General features: G+C 41.0%; 1 protein-coding gene across 4 annotated transcripts in view; it reads left to right on the plus strand.

Annotated features, from left to right (window-relative positions):
- TENM4 (teneurin transmembrane protein 4) overlaps nucleotides 1-19,638 on the plus strand; it is a 614,726-nt gene that overhangs the window by 250,560 nt on the left and 344,528 nt on the right. For all 4 annotated transcript variants that reach the window (XM_071556826.1, XM_071556796.1, XM_071556807.1 and 1 more), the window contains exon 5: nucleotides 3,949-4,218. In XM_071556826.1, the coding sequence (XP_071412927.1) occupies nucleotides 3,949-4,218 (270 nt within the window). The remainder of the gene's footprint in view (nucleotides 1-3,948; nucleotides 4,219-19,638) is intronic.

Genomic DNA, 19,638 nt, shown 5'->3' on the forward strand with positions numbered 1-19,638 from the left:
ACCCTTGGCATTATACTTGGCCTGCAGGCTTTAGGTTTGACATGGGGACATGTTTTAATATTAAAGGTGTAAGGAACCACTTTAGACCTTCTAGGAACCCATTAAGTGCATCTGGGTCACGGTCTCTGTGAATATGTGGAGTTTCAAGAGTCACCATGGAGTCCACAGTCCTAACAGAGATTCCAGATACTCACTTTTTTTATTGCTACCCTGAAGTCAGTGCAGTTACATTTTCACTGGTGCTGCTGCCTGTGTGAGGTAGATTCCTTGCCCCCGCTAGGCCTTGTCTTCATTTGTCTGTAGAGACGTTGAGTGTTGCAGTTCAGAATCCAAGCAGGACTTCACATAAATTATTTTTAGAAGTCCATCAAGAAAAGCATAAAATGGCAAAGTGAGTCAAATAGAGTAGGCAGCATTCCAAAAAATGAACATAAACTAGCCAACCCAGAGTGCTCCAAGCACATCCTCTGCAATTTGGAGGAGCTGATTCCCCAAAGGGAATGCATATAATTGCACTCATTAAACTTAGGGGCTGCTTGATTTCGCTCCTCAAACATCATGCACTTGTGGTTTTGGTGCAAGACTCATCTTTAAGGCACACACAGGCAAAATGATTTGCAGAAGTATTTTTGTGTGCATGGCTTTGGTGTTTGTATTTCAGGATAGCTTCAGCAGGCAATAATCAAGGACCAATAAGTATTGTAAATAATACTGTGACATCATAAAAGCACTTTCCCCCTTAGCAACTCTGAAGTACTTCATTCTCTCTAAAGAATCTGCGATGTTATAAAGAAAAGAAAACTTTTTAGGACATTGAGTTTGCTCACTTATACAATATATTCACCATGCAGGGTAGATGTGAGTTAGTCCAGGTCAGTGGTTTTCAACTTGAGGGTCTATGAGGCCATGCAGGTCCACGGACTTCTCCTAAGAAGCCAACAAAAGATTACTTTTCTTGAAAAGGGAGTATAAATTCACTATCCAAAAATTCATACTTCCCTAGGAAAATTTTGGAGTGTACTGAGAAATAGTAAAAATTACTGGTCTAAGTAGCTGAAATTATTTTAGAAGTTAAGGTTAACTGTGTCAGGGTATCAGTTCTACTTCTGATATAACACTCACAGATTGTTCAATTTCAAACTTTCTCCCAGTTTATCCTGAGAGTCCCTAAACTGGCCTGAAGGTTGTTAGCAGTAACCCCAGACTTTCTGTGCCACATTTTCTGCTGGCAGTAACCCTTGAATGGACCTCACTTTGTGATGCTGCTTGGCCTCATGCCAGCTGAAACCAAGCCTTATTAGCCTGCTCAGCATCAACAAGGCAAAGTGAATTTCTCTTCTGCGTTGGTTTGGAAGGCAGAGGAGGGAAACATTTCAAGTAGACCAAATAAATTCAGTAAATAAACAAGTCAGCATTTAAATGGTTTTAGCTAGAGTGAGTGCCAGCAAACGTGCAAGTCAGCACAGCAGAAAATAGACCAGATCTGAATTAAAAAGTCTCAGATATTTATTATCATCCTTTTATTGACTTGAGTTCTTCCAGCTTAAAAGGCAACAGTGAGCATAGAATATGAAAATCAATGCATCTGCTGCTGTTTATTGCAAATAAATTTGATTTTCAGTTAATTGTAGCAGTTATTTTTCATAATTTATGAGCTGCTGTTACTGGGTAGCATCAGTCTTGCTGCACATTGATGTGACTGATGATGCTGAGTGTGTCTTGTTTCAGGGGAAGGTGGAACTTACAGTCAGTGACTCAAACACACAAGCAAACCCAAAAGATGATATTTGCCAGTCCTCTAGAATAGTCAGTTTAAAAATTTTCCTAGGCTTATGCATACATCAAAACTGGAAGAGAAAAGCAAGGTCTCTGGGGAGATACTGCTTCCTTATGTTTATGGCTTAGGTCAAGTTAATTTGCTACCTCATGCCATGAAGTTGTAGAGGACACTCCCTCAAACCACTTTGCAATCAAGTTAAATGGATTGCTTTGCCACAAGCTTGCATGGTGCTTCCAAAGTAAGACCTTGGAGCTGGACGGAGGTGTGAGCCCCAGTCAACCTTTACTGTCCACTCTGTCTGAAAGCTTTAATCTTGTTTGGTCAATTAAAAAGGTGTGAAGCTCATGAATGCTTTATGTACTTTGAGTGTTGTCAGCTGCAGGTCTGTAACCAGCTGAACCAAAGTTACTTCCACCTGCCATCAAACAATTCCTTCAATGAGCTTTACACGGAAATGTTGTCCAGTACCATTACTCAACTTGCATTCAAATATCTCCTCTCTGTTCACTATGAGCTGCAAGGTCAACTCAATGAAAAGATGTGGTAAAATAGCAACTAGTTTAGGCCAGCTGTCATCTGAAGCATGTGTGCTCTAATATAAGAGACCTTCCCGAAGCTGCAGGGTTGAAGGACAAGCACAGGGTGTTTCCACAGGTGTGAAACTATACTCTGGAAAATTGGAAATCTGACTGTTTCTGTTGGATACCCATTTTCCAATACATGCAATTTAAAATCAACAACTGGAAATGTGAGGAGAACCACACTATTGTGGGGTCTTGAGAAGGGAGAAAATTATAGCTTAGTTTTGGATACAACCTTGAGATCCAGACTTGAACTGTTTTCAATATTGAGTAGATATGAACTTCGGTGTTCAGAGTTAAGTTTATGCCTGAACTTAGCTGGAGGTTGTGCATTCAGATTTATCTTGTTGAAATATGTTTTAGCTGAAAACACTGCTCGGTTCCTTAATCCATCCAAAGCATAGCGTAATAGAAGCAGGGGTGCATTGAGCTGTATAAATGCACTGTGCAGCTAAAGGCACTCATGAGTGGCCAAAATCTTTTCAAGACATTCAGGGTTGAAAAATAAATGCACACATTAATAAATAAATGTGGATTAAAATTGCTCTCCCCTGCCTTCTTGTAGAACTTTGCAAACAAAGTGTGCTAATATTTGAAGCCTCATTCACATCAATTCAGTCTGATTTTGGACCTCTGCAGGTAACTAGACATAAAGTCAAGAGTAACTTTTCAGGTCATATTTTTAGTCACCTAAACAATTGCATCTCTTTGCAGCCAAATAACCTCTGCTGTGACTGCATCAGAATAAATAGCTAAACTGAGTCAAGGTGTGAATGGTCAGCAATGGGAAAGTGAAATCACCAGAGGAAATTTAAGTCCCCACTATGTAATTTCAGGTATTTAAATGAGCAGAACTCACTCAAATTGCCTATTGTAGTGAAGTTGCCAGGGGTATAGCAGGACTTTTGATCATTGCATGCCTCATTTTGCTTTTCTCCCAAGAATATTACTTTTTGCCTCTCCTGAAGAGTTCCACCATTTCTACATCCATCTTTGCTTTCAAATTTGATGATTTCATTTAAGATGCTCTGAGTTTTGTCAGGTTCTGGAAGCAGGAATCCAGCTGCTTTTTGGTCTTGGCATGTGAAATGAGGTTATCACAATGGGAGGCTTGTCTCTTCTCCCAGGTAACAAGCAATAGGACAACAGGAAATGGCCTCAAGTGACACCAAGGGAGGGGAGACTGAGATTGGATATCAGGAAAAATTTATTCACTGAAAAGGTTGTCAAGGATTAGAATAGGATGCCTACAGAAATGGTGGAATCATCATCTCCAGAAATGTTAAATAAAAGTGTCAATGTGGTGCTTAAAGACATGGTCTAGGGGTGGACTTGGAAGTGCTGGGTAATGGGTGCACTTGATTATCTTAAAAGGTCTTTTCTAACCTCAATGATTCTGTGGTTCTGTGGCCACTTGGTCTCAGACTGAGCAAGACCACAGAAGCAGGGAATCTTTGGCATGATGCTGGGTCTCAGAAGCTTCTGTGCCCCACATGACAATGGATGATGAACACTTCTGCCTTTGGTTTGTGCTGGATAGATCTGTGCCCTGATAAAGACTAACTGGGCCGATGTGTCTTCTCACAGGAGCCAACTTCTCTCTGCGAGAACTGGGCCTTGAAGACGTGACACCCACACATGGGACTTTGTACCGGACTGATATTGGGCTGCCTCACTGTGGCTACTCCATGAGCGCTGGATCGGATGCTGACACAGAGGCAGACGTGGTCATGTCCCCCGAGCACCCAGTGAGGCTCTGGGGACGCAACACCAAGTCTGGACGCAGCTCCTGCTTGTCAAGCCGCGCCAACTCCAACCTCACCCTCACCGACACAGAGCATGAGAATACTGAAACTGGTAAGTCACGACAGCACATTTGGTGTCAGCCTTGAGGTCTACCAGGAATGACTATTCTTGCCACTTCACCTTAATCTTTCTTAGGTTTTCTGTTGGGGTTTTTTTATCAGACTCAGTGAAAACAATCTTCTAACAGCCTCATGTTGTGGCCCTTTGTACTGTCCTACAGAATGTTTGTTAATGAACTGCTGGAGAAGCTCCTACTTATTTATCACAGTGACAGAGATCATTAAGTAGCTGTAATACTCTGCTTTTTGTAGCAATCTTTCAGACAACAAGCATTTAAATCTCCCCTCCCCTGGCCGAAGTTACTGTTTGCTACAGATTTTCAGGGCAGATAATTTCCTTCTTTTCCTTGCTGGTTCCTTGGCAGTAGCCCTTTCATTTATGTAAATAGGCTGACTGCTCTCTGAAGGAAGATGATGGCAAAATATCTTTAGAAACCTTGTTTTTTTGTATGAAATAAAAGCTGAAGGTCACAGATTTTGTATCCCTGTAACATTGTGTCCCCAGCTGCAGGGATTCCTCTGTGCATTTTGTAGGTCTGCAAATCTTTTGGTCAGCAGTTCTGCCAAGCAGTGTAGGAAGGAGAGAGGATTTTGATTCAATTGCAGCTTGACCCAGGAGTTCATCCAGCCCTATATGCCTTTGCACCTTTAATTTAATTATAGCACAGTCTGCTTCTTAATATAGCTGCTGCGTACAAGTCTTCAGGAGCTTGAGCTCGGCACAGAAAGCTGATGTAAAATGACTGTATCACTTGTTCTTTTCATGCTTTTTGCCACAGTATTATAGTGACAAATGATGATAAGTTTTCCTCTGGAAGCCATGACATGGTGAAACATACACCACCCACATGATTTTATGTTTAACTCCAACAAAATTACAGTAGAAGCTTATTAAGTTTCTGCTCAGAGATAATGATATATTAGGCAGAGTTCAAAGATAAATGGCCTTCTGCTTAAGGGATGTACAGAAGAATCTTTTTAAATTATCTTTACCATTTTTTTTAAGTTTCTTCGTGTAATATCTTACAGGCAGACACGCAGTGCTAAGTTATATTATCTACCTTCTGATCCTTGTGTTTTGATGAAAAATCAGAGGGATCGTCAGAGTCAATTAGAGTTTTGCATACTCACTGGAAAACAACCAAAAGCAAACACGTTGCACTTTCTTCCCATTCTTTCTTCCCATTCTCTCTTGTGCTTTCCATGGTGGTGTGTGAGCAGCTGTGATCCTATCCCATATGTTTTTATTTCTGTGCCTACTCCAAAGATCAAAATACAGAATTTTAGGGTTTGATGGTTTTTCAGGAGTTTTTTGTTTGGTTGGTTTTTGTTAAGTTTTTTTTTCTTAAGAGAGAAGAATTGCATTATTTGCTAGAGTCTTTTTCTCTCGTTTCTGTAATGCTATCTCTGTACTTGCAAATGCGGCTTTGTACCTACCGATCACTTAAAAATGAAATTGTATTAGCAACAACACATTAGCAACTTCACATGCCTTGAAAGGCTTCTCTGAAATCAATGAGTCAGTAATACTCATGTCAGGATAGAGACAACCTTGAACTCCTCTTCTTTCCATTTCAGTGACATACTAACCAATCAGAACCATCGTTTCATAGCAATTAGAAAAAGGAAAATGAGAAAAGTGGGGAACATACAGTGCTGTACGAATGTAGAATGAGTTTCTTTGGGCTCTTAGCATTTGCAGTCCTAGATATTGGGTGTTTTGAATAAGAAAGGCTGTATCATATGCAAAAATACAAAATCTGTGTAGCACAAATAAAATCTAAATCACTATGGGGTCCAGTATGGAATTGTATTGCTCATATCGAAAAAAAAAAGAAGAGGTAGTGGGACTTGAGGGAAGATATCACAATCCAAACTGCGTTAGTGGTGAGCTTCATGTGATGCTTAGAGTTCCCTGGGAAGATGTCATGGACATCAGCCAGGCTCAGTTCAGAAAAACTGGTCCAGAACTGAGAGAAAGACATTTTATTTCAATATAGGGATTGCACTTGAATTGGTAGTGTAAAACATATCCAAACAAAGGTTGCAATGGAGGAAGAACAAGGATTAAGGAAAATTCTGAACTGTACACAAAATTTGAGCATTTTCTTTTTGTAATTGCTTGGCACAGATAAAGGTGTGAGAAACTTTTGTGCACAAGACCCTCACAACCTGAGACCTGCAAATAAAGCCTGATATCCTCTCAGAAGCTTTGTCTGACTAACACAAAAGTTGCTCTGCGTTTCCTTCATCTGCACATAAGCAGTGTTACTTTGGGCTGCTACCTATCACACAGGCTATTTTGAGGAAACCCAGATTTATAGGAGAAATGTTTGCAAGAAGGCATGAAATTTTGCTAATGGAAACATAAAGTAACATAATGCTATGACTCAGTTTACAAGATACCTTTATGAGTCAATATTAATTGTTGACAGTATTGATAGAAGTTATAGCCTTTAGCTGAAGTCAATATGGACTTTATAAACCTGCCATCAATAGAAGATTTTATGGGACCCATTAAACTAACTTTTCCAATGAAGGTCAATGTCAGCAATTTTTATGCTGTTCATTATTTATCCAGAACAAATAATCAGAATTTACTTCTGAAGTTTGTAAATCCAAAGCTGTTGAAACATGATTCTACCAAGACATTTATTGTGTTCTTGGAAAAGGGGAGGTCTGGCTCCCTTGAAAATCAGCTTTGGTTTTATTTGAGGAATGGTGATGCCTTGAAGGAACAGATATGATTCTCAGAAAATGCAGTCACAATTCACCCCTCTGTTTTTAAGGAAACTTCTGAAGTGCTCAGGTTCCACGGCATATTGCAATCCATAAATCCCTTGCACAAGCAGCTGACATGGAAAGTCATGCATAGCTTTATCTAAATTGTTCCCAGGCTTTCACAGAATCCCAGAATGTTTTGGGCTGGAAGGAACCTTAAAGATCATCTAGTTCCAACCCCTTGCTATGAACAGGGACACCTTCCACTAGAAAGTTCCCAGAAGGCTGATTGCTTTTATTAGGTTAAGAATTTGTTTTCACTGAATAGTTGAATTATAACTCTGACATCATCCTGAGCTCAGATCCTGCACACCCAATCAGTCACAACTGCTTCCCCTCCAGTGGGTAGTGCATTTTGATTGACCTGGATAGTCACTTTGCAGAGTGAAGGGACAGAGGGGACAGCTCAAATTGCTGCACCTTGTCTGGGGATGGTGCAATCATTATGTGCTGCTGATGTAGCACTTTATATAGCTCATACCTTTTCTGCAGCATGACCATCTGGGCTGAGATGTAACTGTGAACTCCCATTAACAGTTCAGACCCAAGCACGGAGGGGAGTTTGGTTCCTGGAAGTCTAGCAATGATGTTAGAAGAACCTTTTTCCCATACTGTTTTGCACTATTTCTCAGCAAGACTGATTCAAGGAAAAGAAGTTCCTGAAGTGGTCATTTGGATCAAAGCCTGGACTTTACTGGTGCTACCTTAGGTAACCCTGAACAGCCTTTGTAGTGAGCCAGCAATTGTTTACTACAGAAAAGAGCACAGCAAAGAAGAATAAAGTAATAGTCCTGCAGAAACTGACTTGTTTCACAGAAATTTAGTTACATCCTAGAAAAAAAAATACTTCTAATCAGAAGAATATCATCATAAAAATAGAGTACAAGAGAATATATTGGAAGGCATTGCTGAAGGTCTCTGGTCCATCTCCTGCTTAAACCAGGGCTAACTTTGAGGTCAGATTGGGTCACTCAGGGCCTTGTTCAGTTATACTTTCAGTATTTTCCAGGATGGAGAGGCTACAACTCTGTATCCTGGTTCTGGTGGTGACCATACTTGCTGTGAACAACTCTTCTCCTAAGAGCTAGTAGGGATTTCCACTGCCACGACTCATGTCCATTGCTTCCACTGGGCATCTCCAAGAACAGTCTGACTCCATCTTCTGAATATCACTCATACCTAAAATAAAACACAGCAGCTAGGTCTCCTTTTAGCAATATCTTCTAGTAGCTGAACAAAGCCACCTAAATCCTGATCTCCTCATATACAGTTTGTAAGGAGTTAGGCATCAGAGGTAATAGTCAGAGGAGTCTGAGGAACACCAGTACTAGAAGTTTTTGAGTGTAAAATAAATAATTGCTGAGAATGGTCTAGACTAGATGCTGGCTCAGTCAGAGTGGCTTTCCATGCTGATCTCTCAAGCCTCCCTCTTTCTCCAGTTTCAGTGTCTGTAGCATTGTTGTGTTTTCTTTGACTTTAGGGCCATGCATGACTGTTTAGGCTGGGCTTTGAGCACCTCAGACTTTTGTACTGCCTAGGGTACTCCTAACAGTTGTGGAGATGCCCAGTGTTTGTGTGTGAGCACCCATGAAATGGGCTGTGAATATTTCCTCTGGGTCTATAAGGAAGATCTTAACTGAGATCCACCCAAAGTGTTAGGAATCATGCTGGTAATCCCTGGAGAGATTTGAACTTGAGACATGGGCAGAAAATGTAGATAATCCAATATAAAATCCCACCCCACAAGAAAAAAAACAACAAAACCCACCATCACCAACAAAAACCAGCAGTAACCAAAAGTCAAAACCACTTTTTCCTCTGCCTTCAGTGTGATAATGAACTTACTGTTTTACTCAGTGCAATCACTGCAAGATTACATTAGACCTGCTGAACTGCAATTTTAAAATTTGTCTTTGTGAAAATGGAGTTGCAGCCATTAAAAGAAAAAAAAAGGCAGCTTAACTTTCAACTGTTCCAAAGCAGCTGCAACAAATTAAGGATTCACTTTACTCATGATCTGCGCTCAGTGTTAATATCCACCGAGGCAGATAGTTGGTTAAATGTGAGAAGGAACAGAAGAGAGGGAAGCAGTTTTCTTCCTTAGCAAGACAAGTCAACAGAGATTAATGCCAGGCAGAGTGGAGCTGGCGCTTCTCTCTGTCATTATCTCCTCTTGGGAAAAAAGTGGGCAGTGTCAAACCACCAGAAGGATCTCATAGGCAGGATGATCAAAATCAGATGACTCAAGACGGTTCAACTGATCAAGATGCTCAACTGTGATCTATCATGGAAAAAAATTCTTGCAGTAGAAGTGTTGCCGGAGTGTGACTTCATCCAACTGAGAGATCATTAGACATGAAATAAAATTCCAGATCTGGAAGCCAAAATTCAGGATGCAGGACCTTTGCTGTAAAATTGCTCTGTAGGACTTCCTTTCATCTTCATAACTTAAAACCATGTAGCAAAAGTCATCCTGCAAAAACTTCTGCCTACCTTCCATGTTGGCAAAAGGGTTGAAAATGGCAATACTGGACTCAAACCACCCTTTTAACAGTGAACTGAATGCAGGTATGATCACCCCAACACTTCCACCACATATCTGTTGATCACCTCTGTTTAGGAAGAGCAGTTTAATCTCAGGATTCATTTGTCTCTAGCTCCACCTCTGAAAGAACCAGTCAATGCCAAAAGTGATGTGGTGACCACAGTAATACAGACACTGGTGAGAAGATTAAGAGCACCAATTTATTTTGGACTCACATCCTACAAAAGGGAATATTTTCCCTTCAATCCCATCCTTGGAATTGATCGTGGCCAGGCTGGATGAGTCTCTGAGCAACCTGATCTAGTGGAAGGTGTCGCTGCCCATGGCAGGGGAATTGGGACTAGATGGTCTTTAAGGTCCCTTCCTACCCAAAACATTCTATAATTTTTTTCCTTTAATCACTACTGTTCTGGGATGTATTTAAATGAATTTTAAAACTGTCAAGCAAACAAACAACCCAATATCCAAACCTGCTCTCCAAGCCTTACCAACTTGACCAGAAAGGTAGTGGATATGTCACAGCTGACTTTTAATTTCGCATCAAATAAATTGCCTTTCTGGAAAATTCTCATAAGCTTTTGTAAAACTGAAGCACAGTGACAAACAAGAGCTTTAAAGCTCATGGGATAGCTCTGCCTGCTCTGCTGTCACAGACTCAACTCTTAGCCATTTTAATTGACGTAGCACAAGATTTAAGAATGTTTCTTGCAGTAACCATTGCATTCTCTGCTTCCACACTTCTTAAGCCATCGCTGCTGCTGGAAGGAGTGCTTAAGAAACTGCATAGGGTATGAGGACTCAACAGAACTGAATGAATGCTTATAGAACATATTAGAAACACAGGGGTGTACTAAAGCAGGAAATAATTAAAGACAAGTGTCTCAAACAAGGAACACCAAAGAAATTATATGATTTTATTTCTCCTGGGTTGTTAAGAAATCTAACTGATGCTTTAATTTGTTCAGTGGTGACTGATACAGAGTGCACCACAGTCTTTGAAGGCTCCTGTTGCCATTCAGCAGAGGTATATCAACTTCTAGGTGCATGGTAGTAACTGTGTGTTTTTGCAAAACAGCATGTCTGAGTTGTATAAATTCCAATACTCTTGGTTAAATACAGCACAACATGCTCTTTGCTGCTAGGTTTCTGGTATCCATTTTGCCTTCCTATTAAATCAGAAGACCAGCTCTATGATCATAGAATCATAGAATCATAGAATCATAGAATCGATTGGGTTGGAAAAGACCTCCAAGATCATCGAGTCCAACCCTTGGTCCAACTCTAGTCCATTTACTAGATCATGGCACCCAGCGCCACATCCAATCTGTGTTTAAAAATCTCTAGGGATGGTGAATCTACCACCTCTCTGGGGAGCCCATTCCAATGCCTGATTACTCTCTCTGGAAAGAATTTTTTTCTGATATCCAACTTAAATTTCCCCTGGCAGAGTTTAAGCCCATGCCCCCTTGTCCTATTGCTGAGTGCCTGGGAGAAGAGACCAGCCCCCACCTGGCTATAACTTCCCTTCAGGTAGTTATAGACAGTGATGAGGTCACCTCTGAGCCTCCTCTTCTCCAGGCTAAACAACCCCAGCTCCCTCAGCCTCTCCCCATAGGACTTGTGCTCCAGTCCCTTCAGCAGCCTTGTTGCTCTTCTCTGGACCCGCTTCAGCCCCTCAATATCCTTTCTGAACTGAGGGGCCCAGAACTGAACACAGTACTCAAGGTGTGGCCTCACCAATGCAGAGTACAGGGGAAGGATCACTGCCCTGGTCCTGCTGGCCACGCTATTTTTGATACAGGACAGGATCCCATTGGCCTTCTTGGCCACCTGGGCACACTGTTGGCTCATGTTGAGCTTCCTGTCAATTAGTACTCCAAGGTCCCTTTCTGCCTGGCTGCTCTCCAGCCACTCTGTGCCCAGCCTGTAGCGCTGCATGGGGTTGTTGTGGCCAAAGTGCAGGACCCGGCACTTGGCCTTGTTGAACTTCATCCCATTGGAATCAGCCTATCTCTCAAGTCTATCCAGATCCCTCTGCAGAGCCCTCCTGCCTTCCAGCAGGTCGACACTCCCTCCCAGCTTGGTGTCATCAGCAAATTTGCTGATGATGGACTCAATTCCCTCATCTAAATCATCAATAAAGATGTTAAACAGGACTGGACCCAACACAGACCCCTGGGGAACACCACTGGTGACCGGCCGCCAGCTGGATGCAGCTCCGTTCACCAGCACTCTCTGGGCCCGACCCTCCAGCCAGCTCTTAATCCAGGAGAGGGTACACTTGTCCAGGCCATGGGCTACCAGCTTTTCCTTGAGCATATTAGGGTAGACAGTATCAAAGGCCTTGCTGAAGTCCAGATAGACCACATCCACAGCCTTCCCCTCATCCACCAGGTGGGTCACCTGATCGTAGAAAGAGATCAGGTTGGTCAGACAGGACCTGCCCCTCCTAAACCCATGCTGGCTGGGTCTAATCCCTTGTCCACCCTGAAGGTGCTGTGTGATTGCACTCAGGATGAACTGCTCCATAACCCTGCCAGGCACGGAGGTCAGGCTGACAGGCCTGTAGTTGCCAGGGTCCTGCCTGCAGCCCTTTTTGTGGATTGGGGTGACATTCGCCAACCTCCGATCATCTGGGACCTCCCCAGAGAGCCAGGACTGTTGGAAGATGATGGAGAGCAGTTTGGCAAGCTCTTCTGCCAGCTCCTTCATCACCCTGGGATGGATACTGTCTGGTCCCATAGACTTGTTAGGATCCAGCTGGCTCAGTAAGTCGGTCACTATTTCCTCCTAGAATACAGGAAGGGTATTCAGCTCCCTCTCCCTGTCCACCAGCTCCAGAGGCCAGTTGTCTTGATCAAGCCGTATACTCCAGAATTTCATCAGCTTTTTCCAAATATTTTCTTTTCAGAGCTGTTTTACAACAGCTAAGAGTTTTAGGCAAACAATAATTATTCTTGTGTGTTTTCCTTGTTCCCTTTGGTTGTTGAGAGCTCATCTCCTAATGTTGTCTGTGTTTGCTACCAGGGGCCTCACAAGGTTTTCCTAAATTGCTCTGACCCTCTGCAGAGGAAGGATTTTTACTGTCTTCTTTACATTCAATTTCCTATTTCCCAAGTCATGTTGACTCAAATCACTGGCCCAAAGTAGAGTTCAATATATCAGCACAATTAGCAGTGCCAGAATTACTGTATAATCTCAGCATTACAAATTGTTTGTTAATACCCCAGATGAAAATCCATGGTGACTTTTCTTTTTATTGCCATGTTTTGCTGAGTAATTTCCTTTCGGGCTTCATACACTCTATTGTTAATATTGCTACCGTGGTTGCAGCAGCATCATCTCTTTTTTTTTCTCCTTTGAATTAAGCAGTGCATTACAAGGCACTTCCAGTAAATGAATGTGTGCTTCAGACATGGATCTTCTGCAAACTATGTAGGCAAAAAATGTGATATTCAGACTCTGGAGTATTCAGAAATGAGATTTTAAAAAAAAATCACAATAAATAATAATAAAAATTGTACTATGAGCTATACTTTATTTAGTTTCCCTTATAGCTTTTAGCAGGGAAAGACAAGAATAAATTAGAATTACCCAGTCAAGATCAGGCATCTGCTGGCTGTCAACTTTCACTTGCCTCCTATCAGTTGTAACCTTAATGTTAACAAGATGTCTCATCCTGAAATAAAAATTAGACAGAACCCTAACCACTGAAGATCCATCCTTGATTGCAAAAGTTAGTGAAGAACTACAAAAAAGAGTACCAAATCCAGATGGGAATTTTCACTAATATCCTTCCTTGTTTCAGCTTCTCATAACTCTTACCCTGCTCCTTTCCAGATAGGATTTGCAAAAAATTCCCAATTTTAACAGTACATGGGGATTGCTTGGATATTGCATTTTACTGAAGCCACCTTACAGAGATATTGAGAGACTCGGGTGATCACTTGAAATGTGAAGGCCAGGGGAAGGAATGTGCCTTCAGGCTCTCAAACCATAAAGATACTAATATTCCTATGAAGAATATTAGTCCTGAAAAGGAGATTTTTAACTGTGTGACCATCAAATGCTACATTCTTAACCGAAAAATGTCTCCCTTGAAGGCTGTTATATCTTCCTTACTTGTGGTCCAACTTTCTAACCACTGACATTCTCGAAGATGGACTCCTCGTATTTTCTGTCCTCTTATATTTTTGTCCTTTTTTAGATATTAGCCCTGAGATGCATCTTGAAAGTGAATGAGTCACCACCTCACTTCTTCCCAAATCTCAGAAAAAATTTTACCTCAATGAGACAGTAAATTGAAAAGGTTTAGGACAACAGGCCCTTAATCTCCCTCCACATTCAACCAACTCCTTGCCCCTGGGGTGTAAAACAGTCTTTCAAATGTGGATGTCACTGTCTGTCAGGCAGGATTCAACCAATTCAAGAGCAGGTTGTCCTTTTCATCGCACCACAGAGGGAACCAGCAGCATCTTTGCTCCCCATTTAAGAGGTGAAGGCACCAGGGAGCAATCCGAGTTTAAAACTTCAATTGCTGCATTAGTGATCAGTGTCTTGATTTTGTTCCACAGTGAAAGAATTCCCACTGATTTCCAGGGCTAATTTATCTCATTGCTGGCCTCTTTGTCTCTAGAGGAAAAGAAGTCTTTCCATGTTCTTGTGTTATTATTTTTATTCCCATATGGTATGTCGCATAGAGAATATAATTTTTGTATTACTGTAATCTGCATCTGAAAGGATGCTGACATTAAAGCCTTTCTCAGCATTATTCTCCTGTAATGAACTGCAGTTCAATATAGGTTAGTGTGTAGGTTTCACATTATTATTACTGTGATGATGGTAAAGCCATGAGGCATGAAAAAAAAGGTACGAAGTCTAGAAACTCATTAATAGCATGAGTATATTGGTGAAGAGAGCATGTAGAAACAGCATTAACAGATAAGAATTTACTGGTCTTTACAATTACACCATTAATTTTTGTCCTTTCCTTCACTGCTTTAAACTGCTCTGTCATGGAGATCTTTTTTAAGGAAAATAATTGCATTTATTAATACTGCAGACAAACTGCCAAATAATCTGGAAGCAAATCTGTGCATTCCAGATTCTCATGTCTGTATTTCTGAATTCCTATTTGGACAACTGGATCTGCTTCTGAGTCCAGACACAGAGTGTTTGTCCACATCTGGTTCAGCCTCCTCCCATATCCCTTGAGGTATCTGGCTTTGCTTCTTTCAGTGAAGATGTGTCTCCATACGTAAGCAGAACAAAGTGAGAGGAAGGAACACGTTATTTTTGTTTTACCCGTGCCCAGAGGTGCACACTGAGCTCCAAATAAAGGAAAGCATTGCTTCTGCCATGAGAATTTGTTCATTAAAATCTCATTGCTTTATTTCTCAGAGGATTTTGATTAACTTTTAGCAACTTTATTCAATCAAGGGCAGTGATTGAAAATGCATTACTGCCCTAATTCTACAAAGTTTTCTGTGTTTCTTTGGACTGCCCCTAAAAACTTTAATTATATGCTCTAGGGCAAGTTGTTTTCTTTTTTCCATCCTAGTGCAGATTGTATTGAATCATGTATATAAAAAGAAAGCAATAATTCCTAATTTTTTACAGAGGCCAATAGTGACAGGACAATGGGGAGCAGTTTTAAACTAACAGACAAGAGATTTAGATTAGACGTTAGGAAGAAATTCTTTACTGTGAGGCTGGTGAGGCACTGGCACAGGTTGCCCAGGGAAGTTGTGGATGCCTCATCCGTGGAAGTGTTCAAGGCCAGGCTGGATGGGGTTCTGAGCAACCTGGTCTGTGGAAGGTGTCCTTGCCCATGCAACTGGAACTAGATGATCTTAAAGGTCCTTTTCAAACAAATCATTCTGTGATCCTATGATTACATCTGGAAGCACAACTGATCTAAGAGGTTGCCACTATGAGTACCCATTGCCATGCCTTTGCAGGGGTTCTCCACTCCCACGGTCATGATAATGCAACTGTTCATGGAGTCCAGCTCTTATTTATCCCCCAAAAGTATACGAGTTAAGGCCTTTCCTCAAGGGTGCCAGCACAGAGAGCTCTGATTTCAGAGCTGCCACTCCACTCCTGTCCCATGGAGAGATCAGTTCAATCCAGGATACAGCAGCACAAATCCCACCCAACAGAAAATCTTCCTGACCTAAGGCAAATATGGGCCAGTGATGGAGAGTGCTGTAACAAAAACACCTGGGAGCTATTTAAGCCAACATTACCACTGAGGAGGAAACATTGCCAAGCCCTCTTGGAAATGCACCTCTGTTCCAGCTCCCCAGTGACAACGAGCGCTGTCTTTGTTCACACCAACTCATTTTCTGTGCAAGACTTATTTTCTTCTCCAATCTCCAGCATGTTTGAGTAGCTTTATTACCCTTACTTTGCAAGGAGGAGGGTGAAATTATGACCAAATTCCAGTTTCCATTTAAATGCAGCTTTGATGTGAGTTCCAAATAAATGCAAAACAACAAAAAAAACCCTCAAAAAGCTAGTAATCACCTACTGAATAAGAAATATGTTGTTCACCATTTTCTCTTCATAAAAAATGTAAAAAAGTAGGAATCTGAATAAATGCATGCTAAACTATATAATTGCTGGAAATAAATATGTATAGATATAAGATACTTTTTGATTTAGCATAAAGAAGCAGCAAATTATAGCAATCAGTGAGAATCAACCAGTTTTAAAAGAAAATAACTGAAAAGCACACATGCAAAACAAGATTAAAACTGATTATTTAAATCAAGATTCTCTGTTTCCTGGTTTAAACCATGATTTCCATTTAAATCATACCACCCTGCCACAAATAGTTTAGGGACAATGATTTCTCTCACTTATATAATGTACAGATTTTATAGCTGAGAGAGCATCGTGTTGCTTGTAAGGAACATGTACGTACTGAACATTCATCTCCAGCTACAATCTTAGTTTGGTTCTAGTTTGCTTTACATGTCTGAAGGAGGCAAATGGTAATCCTCATCTGAAAGAATGGGAATCTGGAAGCCCACAAAAAGTTCAAGATGCTTTTTTCTTCTGGGAGTTTTGCTTCTTTCTTAGGATGGAAAGTAAAATGAGATTCAACTTCAAACTCAAAGCCAGACAAGGCTGCTGATTCCCTTTTTCAGAGGCTGAAAAAACAGCCTAGCCCAAAACTGGAATATGAAGAGAAATGTCTCCCCCTCTCTTCTTTGCATAATCACATATCACTCAATAAAATTCCCTTTGCTTCTGTAGTTGGACAGGGTGTTTCTCCTCCATTACATTGCTCTGGTTTGCTGCTGTGCTCTACCAAGCAGCTGTTAATGTTCCACCCCAGAGGTGTCTGCAGTTCAGTGATGGGTGAAATGATTAAGGCTCACAAGGCACTTGATCATCTGGAATGAAAGGCGCTACATAAACATACCCCATTAGTTTTATTAGCACTCAACAAAGCAAACTTTACCTGTCACTGGTTTTACTCCTCCTTGGCACTTAGTACAAGGTGTTCCCTCTGGAACATGTGCAATTTGGTCTATGCATTCCTCACCTGTCCTTAAAGAAGACTGTTTCTCAGACTGGTGATTTGACCCATCATGTGTTGGAAGACTGTTATGAAATGAGTGCTGTGTTTGTAAAAGTTTGAAGGAGTGTTAATCCTGGGCCATTTCTCAGGGAAAGGAATGTAATGACCTTGAGTATTGCAGACACTTACTCATGGTGTCAGGAGAGTAGAAAACTGGGCATGGAATCAGTCTCCAAAGAAGAATGGGGAAGAGGCTTAGAGGAATGCCCCCTGATGGTGCTGTAGAGAAGCATACTAGAAGTTTGATTGATAAAGAGGGTTTGGTTGGAAAAGATTAACTTAAACATTTATGCAAACAGAATAAAGATGTATGTATTAGTAAATTATATGCCTAAACCTGACTTGTTGTGACACACAGCAGCAGGGAAAATGTGCCCTCCTTTTCTCCTCCCAAGCCACAGTGTCCCTCAACCTCATTTGAATATTTTTGGCTGTCGACTGTCCATCAAGTGTGGTTCCCCTGAGGGAAGTCCTTGCCACTCTGTCTGCATAGGAACCCTTCCACTGGTATGCTGACTGTTTTCAAGTCAGGACTCAATTTGCTCTCTTTGGTAATTTGCCTTATGAGAATAGAGAAAGCAAAAACCTCAAAAACTCCATGGGTTCTGCAGCTGAATGGGATATTTTCATAGCTCCCTTTGTTGGGAGTCATGTGTGTGAACTGTTAGACCTCGAGATTTGAGTTAATTGAAGCAGAAACCTGGTAAACCTTACTGGACAGTCTTACTCCTTTAGTATAAATGGATGAACCCAGTCCTTATTTGGTAAAAACTATCAATATTATGAACAATTAAAGTATCGCTGGATCGTTAGAGTGTTACTGGAGCTAAAACGCTAGATATTGAGGTTGTAAGTACTGCAACTCAGTACAATGCTTCTCAACATTTCAGTGACTATCTATTGGAAAACTGTAACAGAAGAGTTTGGACTAACTTCTCTCTGTAAACTTCATGAATATGTAAAAGATTAGTCCCCAAAGAAATATTTCAGCAGGGATTAGTGGTTTTTCCTAGGGTGATATTTTACCACCTTAGAGCAGAAGCCTTTTTTGAAGACTTTTTGAAAGAGCCATGGTCTGGAGTCTGAAGCAAATGCAGCCCCAGATCATTTTTATCTTAATCATTGTCATCAGCGTTTTGCACTCTCTGCATCAGATTATGATTGGTCCCATATAAACACAAAAAGTAAGAGAAGATATTCAGGAAGGGCTCCCAAAGACACCCTAGCATTACCATTTATTTTTGCTCCTGGGAAGTACTCCGATAGATTCATGTCCCTATAGACAATGATGAACCCAGCCTTAACCTTCTTTTATTTTTTTTCTGGAGTTTCTCACTGTAAGTAATGTTTTCCAAACCTTTAATGCTCTCCTGAGCCGTGTAATGTTTATCAGTGTCCTCCCTGAATTGGATTTGGTTAATCCATTCTTGGCTTTGTCTAAAGATCTTGCCAATATATTTGCATTGTTTGGGAGAATATCCAGATCAGGTTAGAGATAGGAAGAGGTCAATACCCCTTTTCCCTAGCAGACACAGAGAACAGATAGATTCTGCAGAGAAATCACTCAGATGCTTTCCTGGAGAAACTACTAAAAAAATCTCTCCCAGAGCTGCTTCTCAAATTGATGTCTTATCGATGGTGGTGTGTGGGGGTTGAGAGGATAGGAGGGACAGATGGTCCATAAGGTTCCCTTGAGCTACAGCCAGACTCAAAGAAGAAAACGGAAGATTGGTGAATTTCTGGAAGAGCTTATTTCCTCCTTGGACTTGAACAGGGTGTTGAAATTCATCCAACAGACTCTGTAAAGCCTTTGGATTCCAAGAAGAAGACATAGATCTACAGCCTCATTATTGCTTATTCGGCTGTAAAACAAGGCTGTGAGGAAGGAGAGAGACAATAGGGTTTGCTTGCTTCCTGTTTATACCAGCTCCTCTCCAACTGGAAATGTGCTAATAAGGCTGTTATGAAATAATTGTTTCAGTGTTGCTTCTTTCGGCACAAATATCTGTCTGATCTTTCTGATTCCGCATAGACAGTTACTTTGAAATGAGTAATTCCAAACAATTTTCCCAGAATAATTATATTGGTACATTTTCAAATCTAGATAAGCCTATGAATAGTATTCCAGACTAGGATGTAGAAAAAAAAATATCGGATTCCTTACTTGCATGTTTTTGGAAATATGCAGACATATCTTCAGTTGCAAAAATACTATCTGAAAACTGGAAAACTGGCTAGTGGCTCTGGTTTCTAATATTTTTAAGAGTGTTAGGAATTACAGGGAATTTGAAAGCAGGGAGTATTTTGAAAATATCACTGTGCTAGGAAAGTTGGTATGGAAATGACCAGGAGTTAGGATTTGCTGAGGTTCTATGTGGTCCTACAGGGAGTTAGGAAGTAATCAGTAATTCCCTTTATCAGGACATGCCACAAAATCTGTGAGATGCCACTCAAAACCATTGAAATCCAGACCCACTTGGGAAAGAGAGAGAACA

The sequence above is a fragment of the Pithys albifrons genome, chromosome 1, assembly GCF_047495875.1.
Source record: "Pithys albifrons albifrons isolate INPA30051 chromosome 1, PitAlb_v1, whole genome shotgun sequence".
Taxonomy (NCBI): Eukaryota; Metazoa; Chordata; class Aves; order Passeriformes; family Thamnophilidae; genus Pithys; species Pithys albifrons.